Source organism: Cervus elaphus, chromosome 18 (assembly GCF_910594005.1).
Source record: "Cervus elaphus chromosome 18, mCerEla1.1, whole genome shotgun sequence".
Taxonomy (NCBI): Eukaryota; Metazoa; Chordata; class Mammalia; order Artiodactyla; family Cervidae; genus Cervus; species Cervus elaphus.
In genome coordinates this window covers 72,978,532-72,993,983 of record NC_057832.1, presented here as the reverse complement: position 1 = coordinate 72,993,983, position 15,452 = coordinate 72,978,532, and the positions used below count along the sequence as shown (strand labels likewise).

At 48.4% G+C, this 15,452-nt stretch overlaps 1 protein-coding gene across 3 annotated transcripts in view; it reads left to right on the top strand.

Moving 5' to 3' along the window:
* Positions 1-15,452, top strand: part of ADCYAP1R1 (ADCYAP receptor type I) — a 65,269-nt gene that overhangs the window by 37,154 nt on the left and 12,663 nt on the right. For all 3 annotated transcript variants that reach the window (XM_043873151.1, XM_043873153.1, XM_043873152.1), the window contains exons 7-13: positions 1,291-1,400; positions 2,041-2,138; positions 2,627-2,759; positions 3,673-3,826; positions 4,250-4,310; positions 4,878-4,947; positions 9,171-9,262. In XM_043873151.1, the coding sequence (XP_043729086.1) occupies positions 1,291-1,400; positions 2,041-2,138; positions 2,627-2,759; positions 3,673-3,826; positions 4,250-4,310; positions 4,878-4,947; positions 9,171-9,262 (718 nt within the window). The remainder of the gene's footprint in view (positions 1-1,290; positions 1,401-2,040; positions 2,139-2,626; positions 2,760-3,672; positions 3,827-4,249; positions 4,311-4,877; positions 4,948-9,170; positions 9,263-15,452) is intronic.

The window sequence follows — 15,452 nt, the reverse complement described above, 5'->3', positions numbered from 1 at the left end:
CACATACGACCCAGAATCTGAGCTGCAGTAAGAGACCAGTCTCCCCGCTTTGGGCAGAGCTCTCTTTATGGCAGGATCACTCACCCTCTGCTGCTTCCCAAAGCCCCAGGAAGTGCATTTCTGACTCTTGGTTGAAAAGAACTGGCCTTGGATCTTCCAACTCAATCAGAAGGACATGAGGTTGGAAAAGTGTTGGAGTCGCCTGTGTTGGCTGCTGCTCTTGTCCCTGTCCAAGTTCCCGAGAGATGGCCTTGGACTCTGAGCAGGGGTTCTTCCAGCAGCATGGATGCTGGAGCCCCTTTTATGCAGATGTCTCTTTTTTATGATTTCCTGGTCCCTGAATCCTGTGAAAGGAAGAGCCACCCCCAGGTGTCCTAATACACCAGGTAAACTCCCAGGAAGCCAGTCGGGGAAGAGGGGTCAGCCTGGGGCCACACTTAGGGGCTGGGCTGGAGGCAGAGGGGGCTGCTGCCTTTTCCCCTCCCCTAGACATCGTGGTTCACCCTTAGACAGTCAGGAGCAGAGAGGATAAAATGAGCAATCATTAAAGGCTAAAAGGCCCCAGGCAGGGTGAAAACCAGACTGGACTCCACTCTGCAGCCAACAAATGACTCCTGCCTCCTCTGGTGTCCTACAAAATGGCCTTTAAAGTCAAGCTAAAGAAAATGAAAGTACATTAGTGATAGGAAACAGACCTCTAAACTTGAAAAGGCAGAAGTCTTTTTTTTTTTAGCCTGAATATGTATCTTAATAAGATCTGATGCTAGGTTAATGGAGGTCTGGTCCTTGTTAATTAAGCAAGCCACGTGCCCCCTGGATACCGTGGAAGCTGCTGGAAGGCCCAGAACTCCCAGTGAAAGCCTCACCTGGAGCTTCTCCAGATATGACGAGAGCTCCTGCCACACCACTGCCCAAGGTGATTCCTGGGCCAGGAACTCTGGGCCTGGAATCTGCATCTGTGATCCCAGGTCATTCTTGTGCTATTCCAGGGCCTCCAGGAGAGGGTCAGGCCTTTTCCTAGAGGGAAGGAGGCTGGATTCATCCTGGCTCAGTCCTCTCATTCCTTGTTTAGAGATCAGCTTTCATTGGTCCCCCCTGCATCCCACGTTCTTAGTATAAAGGCTAAGCAAGTATTATTTTCACTCGGACACTGGAAGCTGTAGCTGCCATGCTTCTCAGATGGACATGTGGATTTCCAGGAATTTCTACTTAAGGAGTAATAGGCCATTAAGAATTTTAGACCCCTCTTACATCATTTCTGTGCCTCACCACGTTTTTGTTCTGCTGCAGACATGAGGGTGGTGAGCCGGAATTGCACGGAGGATGGATGGTCAGAGCCATTCCCTCATTATTTCGATGCCTGTGGGTTTGAGGAGTACGAGTCTGAGACTGGGGACCAGGTGAGTATCTGCTGCCCTCCTAAAGGTGGAGGGGTGGGCCCGAGGAGGCAGGTGGAAGCACGTGTCCCCCAGGGGCCCTGACTCCTGATGAAACTGCAGAAACTCGAGTCCCCAGGCAGCATTCATGAGTGCCTGCGGTGTAGCCAGATGCATGCAGGGCAGGACTTTCACTCACTCATTCTAGGCTGAGAAACAACTGTCTTGCTGCCTGAGCTCCTCCGGCCCCCACCGCGTGTCCACCATCTCCCTGGTGGCTTTTCCAGGACACCTGCCTTTCTGTGGTCCAGCCATTGTAGGGTTAACGCGGGGCTCAGCAGGGGGCCCCCTGGATCCTTCTCCAGGCTAAAGGCTGGCTCATTCTGGCTGGTCAGTGCTCCTGCACTGGACCAGCATGTAGCTTCTGCGCAGTGCAGATGGACAGAGGAGGAGGTGGCTCAGTGGGAATGGGCTTGGGGAGCCTGGGGTGGTGGAGGAGCTGATGGGGGAGGGAAGGAGAGGTGATCAACTAGAGAAGAGGGGAAGGAGGAGCTGGGTAGCATGCCCAGAGGTGGGCAGGCCTGGCCTGGGAGACTTGGTGCCGTCCCCGGGGGCCCGGGGCAGGCCCCACATGGAGCCCTGCATGTCTTGCGCTCTGCTCCAGGATTACTACTACCTGTCAGTGAAGGCCCTGTACACAGTTGGCTACAGCACGTCCCTCGTCACCCTCACGACCGCCATGGTCATCCTGTGTCGTTTCCGGTGAGATTCCTGACAGCCTTCAAGCGACTGCGGCCCACTCCAGCACAGAGCCCTTGCTCTGCGCCTCCCACCCCCGCCTCCTGCCCTGGTGTCAGCCCTGGAGGTCTCTTGGAAGGCGTTTCCCCCACCCCTACGATAAGAGATAGGAAACTTGACCCCAGAGAGGACAACTGACTTGTCCAGGGCCACACACAGCAAGGCAGACCGTGGGCAGTAGACCTACGCCCCTCGCTTTATCTTCCTGGGATAGGTGGGGAGAGGTCACAGGAGGGCGCAGTATGGCCTCCCTCCCTCACTGGAGGAAGCAGGTGGCGGGGAGTCTGGGAGTGAGTGAGGCTTTAGAGAGCTGGGAAGAAGGGGTGGTCTAGGTGGACGGCCCCCTTGAGACAAAGCTGTGGAGTCAGCCCGAAGCGGACCCCAGCGTGGAGGGTGGAAGGCTGCGGGGTTCCTGACCTCAAGGCGTCTGTCTTCCCCGCCTGTGGGTGTAGGAAGCTGCACTGCACCCGCAACTTCATCCACATGAACCTCTTCGTGTCGTTTATGCTGAGGGCCATCTCCGTCTTCATCAAAGACTGGATCCTCTACGCTGAGCAGGACAGCAATCACTGTTTTCTCTCCACTGTGAGTGTGCTAAGCCCTGCCACGATTAGTCCTCCCTGCAACGCCCCGCTGTCCAGGTGTTTTCCTGCAGGTTGAGGTGTTGGCCCCCGTGAACACAGAAACCCAGGGATGACCATGAGGTTACTAGCAGCCAGTGAGACCCCGGCTTGACATCACTTCCTGTTCCTTGGCCTGTGGGTGTACTTGGCAGAGCAGTTGAGGCAGGTCAGGTGGAGATGTCAAGTCCCACTTGACTAAGGAGGGAACTTGGCTCAGAGAGAGGACTGGCTTGGTCAGTGGTGCTTTGGCCCAAGATGGAGCCAAGGGGCTGATTGACTGGAGTTCCCTCCATACCACCTACCCAGTTCTGATAGCTTTGGAAGTAAGCAGAAAAGACAGGCTTTGATGGGGGCAGGATGAGAGAACAGCCCAGAGCCCAACGCCTTGGCCTGAAAGGGCACATGTGGAGGCAAGTGTCTATGAGACTTCTGGGAGGGCCAAGGGTACCCTATTTACCTATGTGATATCTGAACCCTTTATTGTACCAAGGAGGCTCCTTCAGTATCCTCTTTATTCTCCTCATCTATGGGGGCTTTGGAAGAGGCAGAAAGTGGGGCTGGGGAAGGGGCAGAAAGCGGGGCAGAGTGAGCCTGGCGAGAAGAGAGGGTTCTGTGTGCACCCCTTGACCCCACCCCATCCCCATCCTTTTCTTACATACGCAGAGCTGCCTCCATGGGCAGCTTTGATTCAGACTCAGGATGCTGCAGTTTTAGATTCTGAATCCAGGAATGTTGAGTCTTTCAGACCCGTGGGATGTTTAAGCCGGAGATGCCTAAGCTAAGGGCCCTCAGGATTCCCCCTGGTCCTGCTGGGCTGGATTTTCAAGGTTCGATGGGGACTTGCGCCCCCCTCCTCTTCCCCACTCGCCCTGCAGGTGGAATGCAAGGCCGTGATGGTTTTTTTCCATTACTGCGTCGTATCCAACTACTTCTGGCTGTTCATTGAGGGCCTGTATCTCTTCACCCTGCTGGTGGAGACCTTCTTCCCTGAGAGGAGATATTTCTACTGGTACATCATCATTGGCTGGGGTAGGTCTCTGATTGTGGCCTGGACAGGTTCAGGCCCCATGACCAGGATGTCCTTTGTCCCGCCATCCAGGAGTATCGGTCAGAGGAGGGAAGCAGAGGGAGGTGCTGCCCTGTCTCACAGCTATGGCATACTGCTGAATCTTGGATACTTTCTTGCTCTTCTCCGTGTAGAGAGCTGAGGGAGGGGATATGCTCAGGGAGGCAAGGTAGCCCAGGGTCTGAGGGAGATATGGACCCCCAGAAGGCCTGGGTATGAGGGACAGTTAGGGTCCCCAGGACACCAGGTCTGAGAGGGAGATACGCCCCATGGACCAGAACCCCTTGTCTGAGGGGTCCGTTGGCCCCCGGAAGCCCCAGGTCTGAGGGGGATCCTGGGCCTATTAGTTTTCCTGTTATCATGGGGCTCCTTTTCTTTCTGTGCAGGGACGCCGACGGTGTGTGTGTCCGTGTGGGCTATGCTGAGGCTCTACTTCGACGACACAGGGTGAGTACATGCTCAAAGCCAGGGCCGGGGCCCCAGGCAGCCTGTCATTAACGCCCTGAACTTCATGTTGACTGTCTGAGACAAACCATCCGACGCCGGGCCTGGCTACACCACCAGCCCTGGGCACTGACTATGCCCTGAACCCACTGTGGCTGGACCCACCCGGCCACATCTCAACTGGGGCCCAGTGAGGGAGTGCACAAGGTTTCAGAGCCCTGCTCTGCCTCTGGGCTCCACTCTGAGTGACTGCTCTCCTTTCAGGGAGGAGGGGAGGAACATTGAGGCTACGATAGCATCCCCAAGAACCTGAGGTCTCAAGGGGGAATGTGACCCTTGCCCAAGAGCCCATCAGTGCCCTGACTCCTGGGGCTCTAGTCGCTGCCTTGATAGTGGAGCAGAAGAGAGGACCAAAGCACTGGGACCAGGATTGGGCTTGGGGGTACAGTCCCTCAGCACTCCTTTCAGCCAGCCCCCCTTCAGAGCCACAGAGGGGGACATGCCACCCCGTTGTCTTGCACAGCTCCCCGCTTCCAAGCATCATCTCTCTTCTTTCTGCCTGTCTCACAGCTGCTGGGATATGAATGACAACACGGCTCTGTGGTGGGTGATCAAAGGCCCTGTAGTTGGCTCCATAATGGTGAGTGTGCTTGGGACAAGAAGCAGGAGAGAGACAGAGGTCTGGGCTGAAAGGTCCGGGGGAGGAGAAATAAAGTGGTCACCATGCAAACCCACCTCCTTTATCACGGCTGCGTTATATTCTGCAACATGGATGTACAAGTTTTTTAGCTATTCCTCTAGTGTTGGACATTTGTCTTTATTCCATTTTACCTCATTATGAAAGATGCTACCATGAAGAGTTCTGTGCATAGTTTTGAGAATGTGTGAATATTTCTTTAGAATTAATCCCTAGAAGTAGAATTGCCAGGTCAAAAAGGATATCCCATATCATTGTCTGCACTTGTAGTTTCAATCATTTAAAATTTTGCACAGCTTTGTGGGAGATAATGTAGCTCATTGTTTTAATTTCTCCACATTGCTTGTGCAGCAAAGCAATTTTTTAACACATTTATTGACAATTTGCTTTTTTTCTGGTTACTATCTGTTTATTTCTTTGCTCATTTTTTCTAGTTCATTTGTTATCTTTCTTACTGTTTGATACTTACTTACTGCTTCATTTGTAACACATATTGTAGATATAATTCCAGCATTGCGTGGTTTTATACAGTCAGACCATCAGGCCTTTTCATCATGAATTCTGAGGCTTATTTCTTATTTCTGAAAGTCTTTCCCAACCTGAGAATATAAAAGTATTCTTAATTGTTTTATAACAATTTTATAAATTGGATTATTACATGTATGATGGGCTTCCCTGGTGGCTCAGATGGTAAAGAATCTGCCTGCCAATGCTGGAGACCTGGGTTTGATTCCTAGGTTGGTAAGATCCCCTGGAGGAGGACACAGCAACCCACTCCAGTATTCTTGCCTGGAGAATTCCATGGACAGAGGAGCCTGGCAGACTATAGTCCATGGGGTCACAAAGAGTCAGACACAACTGAGTCACTAACATTTCCACTTTCTTTACATGTATATCTTTAATCCATCTGAAATTTTATTTCTCTGATCTGAAATGATATCTAATCTTATCAAGTTTTTTTTCCCCAATGGATAGACATCCCACCCTCTAAATATTTTTATTAAATAGATCATCCTTTCTCCATTATGTAGAATTGCAACTTTATTGTAAACACTCGATGTACTCTACTTGTGTTTAGCTCCAGACTTCCTACTCCATGTTATAATCTATGCAGCTGTTCTTTGGCGAGTACCCCATAGTGCTGGTTACCATAATCTGGCAGCATGTTTTGATATCTGCTGTGGCTAATATTCCTTACCTTATTTTTTCCCTTCAAAATTTTCTTGCACATTTACTTTTTCACATGGACTTGCACATTTGTCAAGTTGAAGGAAAAAGACTGGTTGAGATTTTTTATAGGAATGCCACTGAATTTATAAGCAAATTTGGAGGAGAAGTGGTTTTCTTAAAATACCGAATCTTCCTTTCCAAGAATATGGCATGATTCTCTATTTATTTAGTCTTTCTTACGGAGTCATTTTGTATAGTGTTTTTTAAGTTGTCTTGGTAAGTTTACCTTTATGGTGCCTTTCAGTTTGTGCTCGTATGTAGGAGTTATTCTTTTGTTGTATTTTCTAGTGGGTGTATTTGTGCTGGTGTTTAGGGAACCTATTAGTTTTTGTGTATTTTTTCCTTTCTTGGTTACCTTTGAAGCTCTTTTATTGGTTCTTATCCCTTTTCAGTTGATTCTCATGGAAAATTATATAACCTATAAATGAAAATATTTTTTCTCCTTCATTTCCAATATGTATACTGTTTATTCCTTGGTTTTGTTGAGGGTGATGTTTGCTACACTTTTGGGCGGCTACCCTTCACCGAATTAGGAAAGTTCCTATTTCTGACTTGTTTCAGTGTGTATTTTTTAAAATAAGGAATAGATGTCAACTTTTATCAAATGTGTTTTGGAGACATTAATTGCTCATTCCTTTAGTGATGAACACTGGTAATATTCCAGTTTATCTTCATGATGAACAATGCTGCTGTGGGTATATTTGTGCATACCATTGAGTATGTATGAATGTGTCTTTAGAATATATCTCCAGGAATAGAATTTCTGGGACAAAGGATATATACATTTAATATTTTCATGGACATCAAATTGCCCTCTACATGTGGAGTATAAAAGTGCTCATTTCTCATGTTTTCATAGGTGTTTTGACTACTGAACTGTTCACCAATCTTATGGGGATAAAGATAGCTCATTGTTTTAATCTGTTAATGTAACAAATATTGGGCTTCCCTGGTGGCTAAGTGGTAAGGAATCTGCCTCCAGTGCAGGAGATGTGGGTTCGATCCCTGAGTTGGGAAGATCCCCTGGAGAAGGAAATGGCAACCCACTCCAGTATTCTTGTCTGGGAAATTCCGTGGACAGAGGATCCTGGTAGGCTCCATTGGATGACAAAGAGTCAGACATGACCTAGTGAATAAACAGCAACAATAAATGTTACTGGATTTTTTTTTTTTTTTTTGCACTCTTAGCATAAAACCTTTATGGCCCTGATCTGTTTGTCCTTTTAATGCACTGCTAAATTTTTTGTTTGTTAATATTCAGTTTATAGCTTTTGCATTGTTCTTTGTAAGTTCTCTGGTTTTAGACATGTGCCTGATCATGTGTGTGAATATGATTTCTGTCCTTGTCTGGGTTTTGTAGCAGGGTTTTGTTCACCTCATAGGTAATTTGGGAGGTTTTCTTTTTATTTGCTTTTAAATAATGATGTAGCATGTAAATTCTATCTTCTCTAAAGGTCTTATGAAACTGGCTGGTCAAATGATCTGGGCTGGTGCCTTTTAATACACGCATCTTTGATTACTTTTTAAATTTTTCCTGAGGTCATTGTGCTATTCTGATTTCTACATCTTGATTTGACTTAATTTATATTTTACCATGTTGTCTGATCTTTTTCCTTGTGATGATTCAAAATACTCCACACATCTGTTGTCTTGTCCTCTTTCTCATCCTTCAATTTGTTTAATTGCATTTTCTCCTTTTGGAGGGACTAACGTATGCAGTTAGCAGTATTGACTGTGCTAAATTCCAAGTACTGATTAGATACTGAGCATGTAGTAGAAGGCAAAACTGACAGAAGCCGCCCTCCAGGAAGGCCCTTTATCATTCTGCTTGATCTGTGAAAGCAAAACAAAACCAGAAATTTTATATTTATTGATTATCTACTTTTTTTCCTATTTCTTTAATGAATTTTTATCTTTAACTTCCTTCTTTAAAGGAAATAGAAATTAAACTTGTGGTACTCTTTCCCTAAATTTTGATTTGAATGCTTAATTATTTTATTTTCAATATTTCTTATCTTTTAATAAGTTAGTGTTGGTCTCTACCTTTTTTCCTTGAGCCCTGCTTCACTTCAGCCAGGCGTTGCTGTGTAGTCCCCATTGTTATGTTCCTGTTAGTCACTCAGCCATGTCCGACTCTCCGCAATCCCTTGAACTGTAGCCCGCCAGGCTCTTCTGTCCATGGGGATTTTCCAGGCAAGAATACTGGAGTGGGTTGCCATTCCTTTCTTCAGGGGATCTTCGCAACCCAGAGATTGAACCCAGGTCTCCCACATTCTTTACAGGCAGATTCTTTACCATCTGAGCCACCAGGAAAGCCCATCGTCTCTATTTATTTACTCCCCGCCTTGTCTTTATTTATTTACTCCCCTCCCTCCTGCTCGCTCACCATCCACACAGCTTCCTACTTTGTTTAGAGAGCTTTTGTCCCTGACCTTTGTCCGAAGGTAAATGCTATTGCTATTCAAAGGCAGTCCTTTAATCAATAATCCTTATTGTTCTCCTTTCTGGTTGTCCGTATTCAGTGACTCTGAACTTGGAGTTTTTCCAGAGGACAGCTCTCACCTCTGCAATAGCCTCTTCTCTGTTTTGCACTGTCGTTTTTCCATCATCCAGACGCTGTTTGTTCCGTCTTTTCCAGAAATTGCTCGCTTTTCCGGCTCACTCATGACAGTTTTTGCTATTTCTCAGTACTCTCATGGAATTCTTTTCATCCCTCTCTTCTGTGGTTTCAGTGACATGGAGGGAGGCAGGGGAGGTGAATGAGTGTTCTCATGCTGCCGTCTTATGTGTACTTATAATGCTGCCATTATAAGTCTAGATGGGATCTTGACTGATGGGGAGAGGGCCTTGTTGAGGGAAGAACAGCCAGTGTGGTGGCGGGGGTGTGCAAAGTCTTTGCTCAGAACCATGTTCACTGCTTTTTCTTTGCTTCTCAGGTTAACTTTGTGCTCTTCATCGGCATCATTGTCATCCTTGTACAGAAACTTCAGTCTCCAGACATGGGAGGCAACGAGTCCAGCATCTACTTGTAAGTACCACTGGGTGAATGCCTTGGTTAAATTCCAACAGCTGGGTGGGCCCTGCACTCAGGACACAGAAGGAGAAGGCCTGGGCATTGCTAATTGGGTACCCTAGCATGGGCATTGGCAGGACTTCTTTTGGATTAAAGTGACTTGAAAATATAGTTGTCCATCTATCCTTCAACCAACCCAGGAGCCCCTAATCCTCATAGTGATAACATGGAAATGAGAGAGAAAAAGATGGACAGATCCTGTGTCTTGCTAGGAAAATCAAGATGGAAAAGGCAGATTCCTTAAGGTAGTGAGGGCGGGTCTTGGTGGATTAGAAATTGGAGTTGTTTTGGGGATCTTGGTTCTCAGGGGAGCTCATGACTGCTGCTGGATACAGTGTTGCCTGAAGTCCCCATTCCCAGCCCAGTGGGTACAAGTTGCTGAGTCCCCACTAGTGAGTGAATTGGGCAGACAGTCTCCCTGGTCTGGGTACTGGAAGAGAAATTCTCTTTGCACCTTCTCTCGGGGCAGCTCTACTTCTAGGTCTGGTCATCTTCCTGCAACTGCCTCCTTCCTGGGCAGAGGAACAGCTGACATGTTTGGGATTGATGGTGTTCGGGGGCAACCTCTTACCGCTGAGTGTAGGGTTTCTCCACTTCCACAGTTTCTTTCCTCACAGTGTCTCTGCAGCCAGGTCCCTCACAGCTTATCCCTGCTAGCTCTGTCTCACCCCTCTCCCAGCCCTCCACCTAGGCTGAATCCGACCAAGCATCTTCCATCTCACCCTTCTTGCCTTGTAACCATGACCAGCTTGGTGTGTGGGCTGTGGGCGCACTTCTGATGCTGGGGAGGCAGTTTGGTCCCCTGTGGTTGGCTGGAGGGGCCAGAGAGGGGCAGACTGATAACAGTCTGTGCGGTGGAAGCCCTCTGTGTTACTTCCTCGGTTTGAGAAGAGAGCAGGCTAGAAGGAACTTCGTCAGAGACCCCAGCCTGGGGTTCAGAACCTCGATGGCTGCCCAGAGGACAAGTGGGACAGCAGAGAGACTCCAACAGAGGCTTCCCCCACCCAGCCATTCTCCTGGAGAGAAGAAGAGGCAGGAGTGCTTGGGAACTAGCCCCGGACCCTTCTCTCAGCCTCCTTGAGACTTCCCTGGGTCAGTGGGGCTTGTCCTTGGTCCCTGCAGTCAGTCTGGGACCTCTTCCATGGCAGCCCTTCCCTGGGAGTGGGGATCAGTGCAGGGCCTGGCTCGGTCAGGCTTGTTTTCCCTGCATGTAGGATAATTACACTGACCGCTGCTTCCTCTCCTTTTTCTGGCTATCCATTCATTGTCTTTTATTTTTTCATGTTTTTGTGAACATTTACCAACCTTTGCTTATATGTGTGTGTTACGTAGTAGAAAATTGTTCATCCACATAAAGTCCCCTGCACTGAGGTGCTGCGGGGGCCAGCTCTCTGCAGGTAACTGGCCTGGAAGGATCATTCCTGCCCTCGTCTCCTGGAGCCACAGAACAGGGCCCTGCTGCTCCCCCTACCTTCTTGTCCAGCGTCAGAGACCACGTCCTTGTCTGGTCTGTTTCTCCCACTTGAGGGTGGTTTTGCTCAAGCATTAGCAGTTAGTTATCTCAAATGTCCTCTGAAGCTGGCAGGGAGCTAAGTCAGCGTCATCTCTCCTTTGAGTTCTTAGCAACCTTGGCTCCCCTCCTTGCCTCCCTGCCTCCTTGATTCCTAGTAGGATCTGTTTCTTCTTCTGAGGTCCCTGGGACTTGTCCTCCTGGGGCTCCCCTAGCTTCCTCTCTGTCTGTGCGGGGACACACACGGACTCAGCTGCAGCCTGAGTAAGGACACTCTGCTGACCCCAGAACATTCTTTACCCAGGGTTTTGAAGGTGTATTGTAGACTGGGAGCCATGGAGTCCTATAAGACCTTCCGAATGCATGGATCAGAACAGTCTATAATTAACACAGGGTTTATACACTTAAGTACAAACGCTTAAAGAACCAGCTGCAAGCATACCTCATTTTATTGTGCCTCACTTTACTGTGCTTCACAGATACTGCCTTTATTACAGATTAAAGTCCTGTGGCAACCTGGGTCTGTGTTGAACAAGTCTGTCGGCCCCATCTTTCCAATAGCATTTTCTTACTTGGTGTCTCTGTGTTATATTTTGGTAATGCTCACAATAATTGAAGCTTTTTTAAAAATTGTATTTGTTGTGGTGATCATTGATCTTTGTTACTGCTGTGACTCACGGAAGGTTCAGATCATTAGTGTTTTTTAGCAATAAGGTGTTTTTAAATTAAGGGATGTACATTTTCTTAGACATTTTGCTATTGCACACTTAACAGGCTATAGGATAATATAAACATAACCTTTATATGCACTGGGAAGCCACAAAATTGATGTGACTTTATTGCAATATTCGCTTTATTGCGGTGGTCTGAACTGAACCTGCAATATCTCAGGGGTATGCTTATAGTTGGTTTGCTCTTATTGTGTCAAAAATCCCCATGAAACTTCAGCAAATTCTTAAAAATATTTTTTTTTAGAGAAATCTAAGCTTGAGCTCATCTCAAGCCCTAAAGATTAAACCTCAGGAGGATGTGGTCTGTAAGCCAGGTGGGATGGCTGACATAGGACAAGGGGGATCAGTTTTAAGTGCAGCTGCATGTTTGAGTGTTGTCAGGGTCAAGGAGACTCTATTGGTGAATGTAAGGGGTAATCAAAGCGGCCATGCTGCCGAGAATGGTGGAACATTTAAAGACACTTGCCATTCATTTAATGCCCACAGACACCCAGTAAATCTGGATTAAATATAATCCCCATTTTACAACTGAGGGAACTAGTTATCAATGAAGCAGGATGAATCCAGTGGGAAAGAATGAAGCCGTAGCTACAGTGCAGGCAGGCAGGCCCTTGACTCCGAGCTTGCTTCCACCATCATTCCTCCACTCAAGGAATTTATAGGCAAGATGATAATATTAAACAAGACTTCCTGGAAGAAAAGGCCCCAGTGGGTTCCAGCCTTGTACAAAACTGCCCTACCCGGACTGCTTTGAGCTGGGAGGTGTCTTCTGCGGGGTGAGGAGAGGAGGGGACAATGGGGGAATTCAGAATGGGGCAGGATGTGATGGGAGAGGGAGATTTCAGAACTGTGTCTGAATCCCCTTGGTCCCCAGAGTTATGTGTTGGGCTGAGATCCTTTCAGATCTGCCCACAACAATTTTCTGGTTTTTCCCTCTGTTCCCAGAACAAATTTAAGCCTGGGAGTCCCCAGGAGGAACTGAGAGCACCTCCTGCCCATGCCCACAAACCCACACTCACTCTTTTTCCTGTAGATTTGTTCCAGCTGCTCAGATGATGACGTTTGCCTCCTCTGGAGACCAAAGTGGTGCTCCAGACCCAACTCAGAGGACCTGTTGGGGGCTGGGGTTCCTGCAGGGGGCAGCAGCCCTGAGCCACCTCCACTCCCACTGGCTGCTGGGAGAAGGAGTGGCTGGGCTCAGAACTTGGGGAGTGGCCAGGCATGGAGTGTGGGTCTGGGTCCAGGTTAAGCCTGTGCTTAGGCTCAACGAGGTTTGAGGACAGCGGTTAGGGCTCAGCCCCATTCTGGGGTCAGGGTTAGCCTTCCTTTTCTTGGGACCAGAGTTTACCTCTGTGAGAAGCTGACTGGCTCAGAAAAAGGAGGGTGAGGTTTCTGTGCTGAGAGCATCTCAGGCCTGTCTCTGCGGGGAGCTGGCTTTATTCCCAGCGGTCTCCTCATTGCAGATGGGCATTGAAGCCGCCTCTTGAGTCTGGGTCAGGGAGGGAAACCTCATCTTTATTCCCCTCAGGGGCCCCACAGAGCAGAGCTTCATGGCCCCTTGGGGTAAGGGAAGGAGGACAGACTCTGTGATGTAGTACATAGCTCAGCAGGGCTGTGACCTACTCAGTGTCGGAGGCACAACATTCGCCTCTGAAGACAGACTCTTCCCTGTCTAGGCAGAAGTGCAGCCAGGAAGCTCTTAGTCCAGGAACTCAGCCCACAGCCTGAGGCTCCCAGTTCACATGGGGCTCTGTCTTCTCCTTCCAAAACACCCTCTCCCCATCCTCTAGCTAGGAGTACCCTATCCTAACAACTCCTGTTCAGTTCAGTTCAGTTCAGTCGCTCAGTCATGTCCGACTCTTTGTGACCCCATGAATCGCAGCATGCCAGGCCTCCCTGTCCATCACCAACTCCCGGAGTTTACTCAAACTCATGTCCATCGAGTCGGTGATGCCATCCAGCCATCTCATCTTCTGTCATCCCCTTCTCCTCCTGCCCCCAATCCCTCCCAGCGTCAGGGTCTTTTCCAGTGAGTCAGCTCTTCACATGAGGTGGCCAAAGTACTGGAGTTTCAGCTTCAGCATCAGTCCTTCCAGTGAACGCCCAGGATTTACTTTAGGATGGACTGGTTGTATCTCCTTGCAGTCCAAGGGACTCTCAAGAGTCTTCTCCAACACCACAGTCCTGTTATGGATTGTCAATAGGGAATGGTTGCCCCCATTTCACAGGTGGAGAAACTGAGGTCCAGAGAAGGAAAGTGGCAACACCTAAGATCAGCAAGTCAGTGGCCAAACAAAGCCTTGTTGAGCTCAGGTCCCCAAGCCACAGGTTAGGCACGAGGCACAGGGGGATGACAGGTCCTCAGTGGTGGGGGGAACGAGGGAGGTCAGGGAAACTCCAAGATCTGCTGAGCTGGGCTTCTGGTTGGAGTTTCAGTGTGGTGGGGAATGCTTCTCTGGGGACTGGGCCAGGCTCTGAGGGGGCACAGCATCTTAGCAGCAGGAGGGACCCTATGGAGAATGTTCACTTCAGGTCCCGACATTCTGTGGGCCTGCTGTGTGTCTAGTGTTATGCTGACCAGTAGGATCAGTAGGATGAGATAGACAAGGATCCTGCCTACAAAAGCTTCCCCTGCAGGGGTTTCTGTCTAATATCTGGGGGCTACAGTCCAGGCAGCCTTACATACAAAAGGCAGTACAACATGTGTGGAGTTTATTTAGCTTGAGACCAAATCAAGTTCAGAAGAAACCATGTGCTACATCCCTGAGTTATAGATGGCAGTGCTTGACCTTTCTGCAGACACCCAGCAAAGCTGTGGCAGAACCAGGCCTGGGAGCCAGGGCTCCCTGACCTCCATATGTGGGTGTCAGCCTTGCACCCACTGTAGGGGTCTGTTGCCTTCTGATTCAGGCTGACAATGCTGCTCTCTATGCCGCCTCCACCTGGTATCCTTGTCTGAGTTGCTTATCCTCCCTTGGATCCAAATCAGAACTGAGCTGATCATCCCACCCAGGTTAATCTCTTCCTCTTGATTGAATTTCTTTTCTTTTTTTTTTTTTTCACTAATTGTAGTGACTTTTCAGTGATTTGGACATTTTTCTCATGCCTGTCTCTGGCTTTTCTGCCACACTCTTTCCTTTCGGTTTCTTTTCATTGGATCCTTTTGAACAGTCACTGGAGGTTTGGGGGAAGGAGGGTGTTTGGGAAGAAGATCCTTTAACTTCATCCCTTCTCCCGGGAGCTCTCCCAGGCATCAGGTGTCCCCTTTGATCCACCCTCCCTGCCTCCCCTGTAGAGACACACATCTTTACTGGGGTGTGATTTCCCAGCTTACTTGTTGCTAAATGGCCTTTAGCAACATTTGAAGAAATCAGAGGGCCTATATTTACTGTATGCAGGGCCCAGAAAGAATAGGGACAACTTGGAAACTCAAGGAGAAGAGGTCTCGGAGGAGAACAGCTGAAGCTTTAGAGTTCGGGGTGAGAGTTTAAGCCTGGTATGTATGAAGTGACCTGTGAGGTTTGGGCTCTCAGGCTCCCTGACTCTGAAATTTGTGGCTCACCTAGGCCAAGGTTGAGGGGTGAGGCCACTTGCCGTAGGCGAGAGTAGTCAATGTTTCAATCTGGGCAAGGTAGAGAATAGATTTAAAGACTAGAATGGCTTCCATTTCTGAATATCCAACTAAGCTCTTTTAATTATTGAGAAAAACATACTTAAGTGTCCATCTGTCTCTTTGTACATGAAACAGACCTTTGATATTCACTGAGGCACATGAAGAAACTTCTCAGATACATGACTTCCTCACAACAGTGTTCTGGAACTTTGATTTGCAGGGGGATTGCCTAAGGATTTTGTTGAAATGCGGATTCTGAGGCAGTAGGTCTGAAACTCTGAATTTCTGCAT